The sequence below is a fragment of the Solenopsis invicta genome, chromosome 6 (assembly GCF_016802725.1).
Source record: "Solenopsis invicta isolate M01_SB chromosome 6, UNIL_Sinv_3.0, whole genome shotgun sequence".
In the NCBI taxonomy this organism is placed as follows: domain Eukaryota; kingdom Metazoa; phylum Arthropoda; class Insecta; order Hymenoptera; family Formicidae; genus Solenopsis; species Solenopsis invicta.
Genome location: NC_052669.1, coordinates 20,355,875 through 20,366,204, shown reverse-complemented (window position 1 = coordinate 20,366,204; position 10,330 = coordinate 20,355,875). Strand labels below are relative to the sequence as shown.

The 10,330-nt window shown below is 35.9% G+C and overlaps 2 protein-coding genes across 2 annotated transcripts; both read left to right on the top strand.

Moving 5' to 3' along the window:
- Window positions 1-232: 232 nt before the first annotated feature.
- On the top strand, window positions 233-3,762 carry LOC105203767 (3-ketoacyl-CoA thiolase, mitochondrial). Its single transcript, XM_011172656.3, has 8 exons — window positions 233-409; window positions 1,756-1,922; window positions 2,010-2,141; window positions 2,388-2,652; window positions 2,810-2,985; window positions 3,090-3,290; window positions 3,428-3,582; window positions 3,666-3,762. Exons 1-8 carry the CDS (start codon window positions 391-393, stop codon window positions 3,748-3,750), a joined length of 1,200 nt encoding a protein of 399 aa, XP_011170958.1. The 5' UTR covers window positions 233-390; the 3' UTR covers window positions 3,751-3,762.
- A 5,430-nt stretch (window positions 3,763-9,192) lies between these two features.
- LOC105203852 lies at window positions 9,193-9,918 on the top strand. Its single transcript, XM_011172773.1, has one exon. It carries the CDS (start codon window positions 9,193-9,195, stop codon window positions 9,916-9,918), a length of 726 nt encoding a protein of 241 aa, XP_011171075.1.
- The last annotated feature ends 412 nt before the right edge of the window (window positions 9,919-10,330 follow it).

Sequence of the window (10,330 nt, the reverse complement as noted above, 5' to 3'; positions counted from 1 at the left end):
TGCGTCACAACTTATCGAACACATTGTATAAAGACGTGCGAAATTTGGGGTGTCAAGTAGGAGGCAGAAAAACAAGATATAATCTTGTGCAACGAAAGTATTGCTTGATAAGGGACGATAAGAGGAACAAATGCGATCAAATATGAAAAAGTTTCCTGCGAGCCGTCGACTTCTCTCCCCTCTTTCAACGCCATGATACAGCAGAAACATTTCGATAAACATGGGCTGCTCCCACCACGTGCTCGACGCCTCGACGCTATCCTCGAGTCCTCGATTTGCGTCGAGGCGGACTTTGAGCTTCAAGCAGCCTAGAGAAGGTATATCATCGGATTCTGATCGCATTCCGGTTATCGCAGTTCTAAAAGTAACTTGAACTTGAAGCAATTCACGATGTCGGCCATAAAGAAAGGTATGTTGATGAATTTTATCTAAATCCTTGACTGAAGACGTATTGTAGTGCGCATCACGATAATTGAGATTCAGGAAAACTGTTTTAAAAAAAAGTTGATCTATCTGGCATTCGTTAATGTTTTGGATGTCAAAAGCAAGTCCGATCAAACTCCGATTAATTTAATCGGTGATAAAATCGATTATTAAGTAATACTAGTTTACATGGATAGAATAGATATTGTTAGTTTCTTGTTTTTTTAATATTATACATATGGAAGAGAAATTTGGATTAGGATGATAAATTAGAAATTTCCTTTAAGCAATTCTTTCAGTTGAATTAAGCATTGATTAGATTAAATGGCGTTTGATCAAAATCGCTGTAATTATCCATTTCTATCAGTATAAATGAATTGATTTAACTTATCTTTTATTTTTTCTTCTCAAAATTAGAATTAAATAAAAAAATAGTTAATGAGATTATTAAGATAGTTTAATAAGACTTTTATATTAAAATATAAAATAATATTGGTTATTCTAACATCCCAGGTAACAAGCTGACGTAATTTCTCATTTTTACGTCAAAATAACATCTTTGACGACACTTTGACATTAAAATGATGACAAATTACGTCAGCCTGTTACCTGGGATCTTGCAACCTTGCAAATAGATATAAAAAATATTAAAAAATTTTTAATTATGTTGGTGTTATTGTCAGAAAAATATGACATTCCAGAGTTAAAGTTAAATTGTAATAGTAGAAATGGGTAATTATTTTCATTTTAATCACTATAAATTAACTTTAATTTTGATTTAATTTACTCTATCTTTTTCTAATTCTTAAAAATGTTTTACAATATATGTCATTTAGACACACGTGTGTTTTCTAACAAGTTAATTTACCTAATAAATACAGTAATTAACGTTAACATAAATGTAATAGGATTGCTGTACCAGCAGTCATTGAACAATTATTGGTAAATGACTATTCAAGAAAAATATTAAATTAATAAAACTTGTAAATAATAAAATATAAATTAATTGATATTTTTAGATCTAATTTTCATACAGATTTGACTAAAATATCATTTTTTATTTAAACATTAAGTTGAAGTAAAATAAAAACAAATACTGTTTTAAAGTAAAGACGTATAATTTTGTGATGCAAATTTATTGTGAATGTTTCAAGATATAGTTTCAAGAAATATGTATAAATAATTAATAGCAGATTATATTTGTATGTAACATGATTTCTTTCGTTTAAAACTAATGAGATCTGGAATATAAAACCAATAGACAAAATCAAGATATAAGAAAGGATGTAAGGAAGTAAAACAAATTACTAATTTGAGATTTTTTTCCCACAGGTATTTTTATTGTTGCTGCAAAGCGCACCCCATTTGGCACGATGGGGGGTATGTTTATGAACAAAAGTGCAACCGATTTGTCAGTCGTGGCATCGACCGCCGCGATCCAGGCAGCAGGCCTAAAACCAGAGAAAATTGACAGCGTTGTATTTGGACATATCATGGCGGTAAATATTTCCACTTTAAAAGCAACAATTACAAACACTTGAGCATCTTATGATTGGATAAATATACTTTTAATTTTTGTTTTATAGAACTCGTCCTCCGATGGTATTTTCTTGGCAAGGCACACGTTGTTAAAATCAGGAGTTCCATTACAAAAACCGGCATATAGCGTAAATAGATTATGCGGCTCTGGTTTTCAAGCAATTGTCAATGGGGCTCAGGTTGGTTAAGTATTCCATAGTTTTCTGAAAATGTTTAATTTAGATAGAAATTAGAAAGAGTAGCTAAGGAATAGGATTATTTCAACAGAGAAAAACAATTTTTTTAGTGGATATATGGAATTTAAAAAATGAAATGTAAAATTAATATGGAAAACAAATATTATAGCTACATATATTAAATGCTAATAAGTATCAATACAGAAATCAAAGTTACTAGTATCACTAACACAGCAATCTCTCTTTCAGGAAATTTTAGCAGAAGACTCAAAGATTGTCTTGACTGGTGGAGCAGAAAATATGAGTCAAGCTCCTTTTGTTGTAAGAAACGTTCGTTTCGGCACTGCCTTAGGCCAGAAATATGAATTCGAAGACTCACTCTGGGTTGGATTACTCGACACCTATTGTAATTTGCCTATGGGTCTGACTGCGGAAAAACTTGGTGCTCAGTATAAATTAAAAAGGGAGGAGGTCGATCAATTTGCTTTGAGTAGTCAGCAACGTTGGAAAGCTGGTAAATATCGACAGTAATCTTGATATAAAATTTTATCTATTAGGTCTATTAATTGAAAAAATAAAATGCAGAATTTGTAGTTTATCAATTTTGTTTTCTAATTAAAAGGAGAAGTAAATTTAAACTTAAGCATTTACTTAAAACATAAATATTACAGCTAACGATGCGGGTCGTTTCAAAGAAGAAATAGTACCTGTGCAAGTAAAAATTAAGAGACAGGATACAACTGTTAGCGTGGACGAGCATCCGCGCCCACAAACGACGCTAGAGACCCTTGCCAAACTGAAACCAGTTTTCCAGAAAGATGGATTAGTCACAGCTGGTTCTGCATCGGTATTCTTGCTTTAATTTCTTTATTACATAGAATTTTTATATCAATGTTAATATTTTTTTTTTTAATTTTTAATTATAAACTCGGTTTTATTCTCATTTCTCAGGGTATCTGTGATGGAGCAAGCGCTGTTATTTTAGCTAGCGAAGAAGCAGTCAAGGCAGAAGGTTTGAAACCACTGGCACGTTTGGTGGGATACAGCGTTGTCGGTGTCGATCCGAGTATTATGGGAATAGGTCCTGCACCAGCGATCAAAGAATTGCTTAAAGTTACGGGCAAGACACTTGATGACATTGAAATCGTCGAGGTGAAATTTTAATTTATGCAAAAATCTTATCAAGTGGCACTTTTAACACAAAAATTTGAAAATGATATGAAAAGTAATTAAAAATATAGGTTTGTATTTATTCCCATCATGTGTTAACTGTGTGTGATTTTCGATAGATCAACGAGGCGTTTGGAGCTCAGACTTTGGCGTGTGCAAAGGATCTTAATCTGGATCTGAATAAACTGAATGTAAATGGTGGTGCTATTGCTGTAGGACACCCATTGGGCGCTTCCGGTAGCAGAATCACTGCTCACTTGGTGCACGAACTTAGGTAATGCACTTCGCTTAAGTGTAGTTTTATCTTTTAATATTCTTATTTATACATATTATCTATAAATATTTTTTCTCTTGCAGGAGACGAGGGGCCGGAAAATTCGGTATCGGTTCCGCTTGCATTGGTGGTGGTCAAGGTATTGCTGTGATGGTTGAAGTGCTGTAATTAACTGTATTTAAAAAAATATCTCATGATTTTGCCTATACATATTATGAAAACAGGGATTAATAATTAATTGTTTGTTTGACACTGATATATCATTCTTATCACCTTAGGTTGGTTGCGTTTTGTTTCTATATTAGCTTTACAGCCGAACTACTTTTTTTCTTATAAATATTGTAATATAGAAACAAAACGCAACCAACCTAAGGTGATAAGAATGATATATCAGTGTCAAACAAATAATTATTAATCCCTGTTTTCATAATATGTATAGGCAAAATCATGAAAGATATTTTTTTATATACACAAACTTTATACATATTTTTATATACATAGCGTTAAATATGCTGAATTGTTGAATAAAACTAAAATATAAAAGTACATATCGTTTAACTAACATAATTATTACTTAACTACACTATTTTTATATTAAAAAATATTCTCAGAAACGAAAATTTCTCAAAAATTATTCATCTAAAAATTATGCATCCTCTTTTGTTCTTTCCCTCGAAGAATCGTCATTTATATTTATTCTGCTTTACCTATACTAATCAATATTTTATATATATTTTGTATCATTTTAACTTAAAATTAACTTTATAAATGTCTTTGTTAACTTTTTTTCTAAGTTGCAGTTTTTTTCATCTAAATTTTTTATACATTTAGAAAATATTTAGAATTTAAAAAAAAAGCAATTAATTCTGGCAATCTTTGTACAACGAATGCATTCTTTTTTCTTTTTCCCCGCTCTTTCTGATTACATCGAATGTTGATTGGCTACAGAATAGAAGATTTCTAGAAACTCGAGAATTTCTCTATTTTACAATCAATCAACGCGCTTAAAAAATATATCGTCTGATAAATGTAATCCCTTTATTTTCTATTCCTGAACTCCCTGAATTAGTGTACATTTAAAATGAAATAAGGCTTATTTTCTATTCCTGCACTAGACTGCACTGGAACGTTTCTTTTTGCTTTCACTAACTTTCAAATATATATCTATTTCATTTTAAGTGCACACTAATTCAGGGAGTTCAGGAACAGAAAACAAACGGACGGATAGATGGATGTTTGAAAGTTAGCGCAGAGAGAAACCTGAGAGCGGCCACGGCGGCCTTTTTCCTATAACGCTTCGAAACTCCCGTACACTAGTGACGCACATCTATTCTGGTCAAAATAGGAACTACGTGTCACATCCATTTTGCAACCCGCCGTTAAAAACAGTGTGGATGTTAATACGGACAACAACCCACATCCATCTCTCGAGAAATGGATGTAGGTTGTTGTCCGTGCTAACATCCATTTTGCTGCAAATAAAATCTGACGGGTATCGCGTATGTTGCATCCAGAACAGGGGTCGAGAATGTGCACAAATGATTAATTACGTCTACTTTCGCGTAATTTTTTATTTATTATAGTCTGAATTATTTACATTAACATTGATATTAATACATATCAATACGTTTATGAACATATTTTGCACAATCATATTTTTACTTAAAAAAGATGTTTAATAGTAACAGAGAGAATTTGGTTCTTTAATAAAGAAACATTCATTTTACGCAGTACTTAAAAAATAATTGTAATTAACATCGCATCATATGATGAAGAAGAAATAAATGTCTTTCCACGAATAAATATACCATCTTTTTATTTTTACATAATTCTTTATTATTTAAATGTCTTCAAATTATGCTTTTGAAAAAATTAGCTTTTTTAATTTTTTTAAATCTTGACGCAACTCTCTCTCTCTCTCTCACTCTTTCTCTCTTTCTCACTCTTTCTCTCTTTCTCTTTTAACGTGATTGTCCTTTAATTGTTTAGGCCTTCAGTTAGAGAGAGAAAGCATCGCGGTGATAGACATGGAGCAAACGGCGATGTTATCTCTATGGATACCCTTCTCTTCACACCCCTCTCGACCCTACACGTTTTCCGTGCTACATTTAGGCCGTAAAATTCAGAAAGAGGATTTTGGACGATTTCTGCGCAGGGACGTAGAGAGACTAGAAAGCGCCCACTCTTTTTTTATTATGTTACAATGGCATATACATGCATACGCATGATTTACAAATGACAATACGCGCGATTAATATGGCACAATAAATAATAATAATAATAATAATAATAATAATAATAATAATAATAATAATAAGAGTTCTAACTTTTATCATAATGGATCGAATGGCTAAAGTAAAGACGAAAGTGTTATGTCAGTCAAAGTTCGAAATTTTTGAGTAAAATTTTTTTTGCGACTTTCTCCATTATCTCTGTGTTTTGATAGCCCCCAGAATAGTTCTAACTTTTATCATAATGGATCGAATCGCTAAAGTGAAAAACGAAAGTGTTATATCAGTCAAAGTTCAAAATCTTTGAGTAAAATATTTTTTGCGCTTTTTTCCAACATTTTTGTGTTCTGATATCCCCCAGAATAGTTCAAACTTTTATCATAATGGATCGAATGGCTAAAGTAAAAAACGAAAGTGTAATATCAGTCAAAGGTCCAAATTTTTGAGTAAAATTTTTTTTGCGTATTTCTCCAATATTTATGTGTTCTGATAGCCACCAGAAGAGTTCTAACTTTTATAATAATGGATCGAATCGCTAAAGTGAAAAACGAAAGAGTTATATCAGTCAAAGTCCGAAATTTTTGAGTAAAATTTTTTTTGCGAATTTCTCCAATATCTCTGTGTTCTGCTAGACCCCAGAATAGTTCTAACTTTTATCATAATGGATCGAATCGCTAAAGTGAAAAACAAAAGAGTTATATCAGTCAAAGTTCCAAATTTTTTAGTAAAATATTTTTTGCGACTTTCTCCAATATCTTTGTGTTCTGATATCCCCCAGAATAGTTCTAATTTTTATCATAATGGATCGAATGGCTAAAGTAAAAAACGAAAGAGTAATATCAGTCAAAGGTCCAAATTTTTGAGTAAAATTTTTTTTGCGTATTTCTCCAATATTTCTGTGTTCTGATAGCCACCAGAAGAGTTCTAACTTTTATGATAATGGATCGAATCGCTAAAGTGATAAACGAAAGAGTTATATCTGTCAAAGTTCGAAATTTTTGAGTAAAATTTTTTTGGCGATTTTCTCCAATATCTCTGTGTTCTGATAGCCCCCAGAATATTTCTAACTTTTATCATAATGGATCGAATCGCTAAAGTGAAAAACGAAAGAGTTATATCAGTCAAAGTTCGAAATTTTTGAGTAAAATTTTTTTTGCGAATTTCTCCAATATCTCTGTGTTCTGCTAGACCCCAGAATAGTTCTAACTTTTATCATAATGAATCGAATCGCTAAAATGAAAAATGAAAGAGTTATATCAGTCAAAGTTCGAAATTTTTGAGTAAAATTTTTTTTGCGACTTTCTCCATTATCTCTGTGTTCTGATAGCCCCCAGAATACTTCTAACTTTTATCACAATGGATCGAATCGCTAAAGTGAAAAACAAAAGAGTTATATCAAAGTTCCAAATTTTTCAGTAAAACATTTTTTGCGCATTTCTCCAATATCTTTGTGTTCTAATATCCCCCACAATAGTTCTAACTTTTATCATAATGGATCGAATGGCTAAAGTAAAGACGAAAGTGTTATGTCAGTCAAAGTTCGAAATTTTTGAGTAAAATTTTTTTTGCGACTTTCTCCATTATCTCTGTGTTTTGATAGCCACCAGAAGAGTTCTAACTTTTATGATAATGGATCGAATCGCTAAAGTGAAAAACGAAGTTATATCTGTCAAAGTTCGAAATTTTTGAGAAAAATTTTTTTTGCGATTTTCTTCAATATCTCTGTGTTCTGATAGCCCCCAGAATATTTCTAACTTTTATCATAATGGATCGAATCACTAAAGTGAAAAACGAACGAGTTATATCAGTCAAAGTTCGAAATTTTTGAGTAAAATTTTTTTTGCGAATTTCTCCAATATCTCTGTGTTCTGATAGCCCCCAGAATATTTCTAACTTTTATCATAATGGATCGAATCGCTAAAGTGAAAAACGAAAGAGTTATATCAGTCAAAGTTCGAAATTTTTTAGTAAAATTTTTTTTGCGAATTTCTCCATTATCTCTGTGTTCTGCTAGACCCCAGAATAGTTCTAACTTTTATCATAATGGATCGAATCGCTAAAGTGAAAAACAAAAGAGTTATATCAGTCAAAGTTCCAAATTTTTTAGTAAAATATTTTTTGCGCTTTTCTCCAATATCTTTGTGTTCTGATATCCCCCAGAATAGTTCTAACTTTTATCATAATGGATCGAACGGCTAAAGTAAAAAACGAAAGTATTGTATCAGTCAAAGGTCCAAATTTTTGACTAAAATTTTTTTTGCGTATTTCTCCAATATCTCTGTGTTCTGATAGCCCCCGGAAGAGTTCTAACTTTTATCATAATTGATCGAATCGCTATAGTGAAAATCGAAAGACTTGTATCAGTCGAAGTTCGAAATTTTTGAGTAAAATTGTTTTTGCGTATTTCTCCTGTGGCAGCCGTTCCATTAGGCGCCACCATTATGCGCGCTCGCGGGCGCGCGCTCGCCAAACGCTGGTGCGCGCTAACGCCGCGAAGTGCCGCCGCGGCTGAGCGCGGACGCTTTCTCGTGTTTAAAAAGCATCCACCAAGGGTATAATCGCGGAACCAAGCCCAGCAGCCTTTTCGCACAGAGTGAGCTCCTAGGGGCCTCTGTACCGTAACGGCATCTGAAGTAACCTATTGTTGAGTACTTTGTACTCTCAATTGACCGACTCCTGCCCAGGAGTCGACGGCCCAGGCAGAACTTGCTAACTCTGCCGAGGAAATGTCTAATTCGAGCAAGGGACCTCTCCATCCGGTCGCAACCACCAGCCCAGCGACCAAGTAAGGACGAGTCGGAGCTTCGCACTACCTCGCTACCTTGGAGGCTCATCCCTGTCACCTTGCCGACGAAACCTTGGAAGACGACGGACCCTCGCACACCTAGAGAGAAGGACGTGGCGGTACAAACGCCGTCGGCGCCCAGTCAGGCCACTAGGAACCCCGTGGCCGGTGACGAATCGGACATCGACCCGCCGACACCAACATCCCGTCCGCCGATCCCGGGACGACCGAGAACAGAGAGGAGTCGCACAACCCGCAGCCGACGACTGTTCGATTGACGCTCCACAGTCACACACACACGCAATCATATTTACACACCTACATCCGCGCTCACATATACATACACTCACACCCACATCTCCTACATATGTATCATGGGATAATAAAAGTCTGTTCTTTATATTAATACTTTTAGTTCTTTGCAAATCGGCCTATCGTGCCTATTCCACAAAGTGGTGACCCCGATAAAAGAACCGCCATGGATCCACCAAGTACGTCAGGAGGCAATGGTCAAACACCAGCAACTCTGCAAGGCACCGAAATCAGCCGAGTAGGTATGCGAATGCCTGAATTCACCCCAGCAGACCCGGAGTTATGGTTCAACATTTTCGCGGCTTCCAAGCTGCCGGGATAAGCACGGAGTCAACAAAGTTTGGATATGCTTTAACCGCCATCGGAGCACGTTATTCCATGGAGTGCCGAGACATCATCCTATCACCGCCAGCGGACCAGCCGTATAGCATGCTAAAAACCGAACTCATCAAAAGGATTGGCATATCCCAGGAACACAAAACAAGGCAACTCCTAGAGCATGAAGAGATTGGAGATCGCAAACCATCTCAGTTCCTGAGATACTTGCAAAGTCTTGCAGGAAAGGCAGTAGGCGATGGAATGCTTCGAACCATTTGGTTGAATAGACTTCCTTCGTACGTGCAGCCGCATTTGGTCATACGGACGAACGAAACACTTAGCCAATTGGCGGTTACAGCCGACACCATCATGGAAGCCACTAAGGCTCCAACCCCCCAGATCGCAGAAGTAACCGCAAGCCAGAGCGAAATCCAGAAGCAGATAGAGACACAGCGGCGAGAAATTCTTGAGCAAATTGCCACCTTACAGAAGTCCATGGAGACGATGAAAGTGTCAAATCGCATCAGAGATCCAGATAGACATAGAACAAGATCTCGTTCACGTTCCACAAGCAGAGGGAGACTCTCAAGTAGTGTGTGTTGGTATCACTACAAGTTTGGACAAACCGCGCAGAAATGTCAACCACCTTGCAGTGCCCGGAAATTGGGAAACGCCACAACTCCCCAATAATGGCGGCAAACGGGGAGCAAAATCCAACACGCCGCCTCCACGTAACAGACCAAGACACAAGAATTGATTTCTTGGTGGACACAGGAGCAGATCTCTGCGTGTACCCACGGAAATACCTTCGCGGGCCATGCACGAGATCGACGTACCAGTTAGCGGCAGCAAACGGAACAACTATACACACCTACGGGCCAAAAGCATTAACTTTAAACCTGGGCCTTAGACGTCCTTTTACGTGGCGTTTCATCGTGGCCGACGTAGCGAAACCAATCATTGGCGCAGACTTCCTATCACACTTTGATTTGCTGGTGGATCTCAGGAATCGCCGACTGGTGGACCGTGTTACTGGGCTGACGACAACAGGGCGCTGCATTAGCCACTTCGAACCATCTATTAGAGCGATAGCAGGAGCTAC

Excerpts from the sequence above, each read along its gene's own strand:
- LOC105203767 (XM_011172656.3), top strand. Across the intron at positions 2,986-3,089 it reads TCACAGCTGGTTCTGCATCG|GGTATCTGTGATGGAGCAAG; the intron begins GTATTCTTGCTT and ends CTCATTTCTCAG. Across the intron at positions 3,583-3,665 it reads CACTTGGTGCACGAACTTAG|GAGACGAGGGGCCGGAAAAT; the intron begins GTAATGCACTTC and ends TTTCTCTTGCAG.
- LOC105203852 (XM_011172773.1), top strand. The coding sequence starts at position 9,193 with ATGGTTCAACATTTTCGCGGCTTCCAAGCTGCCGGGATAAGCACGGAG.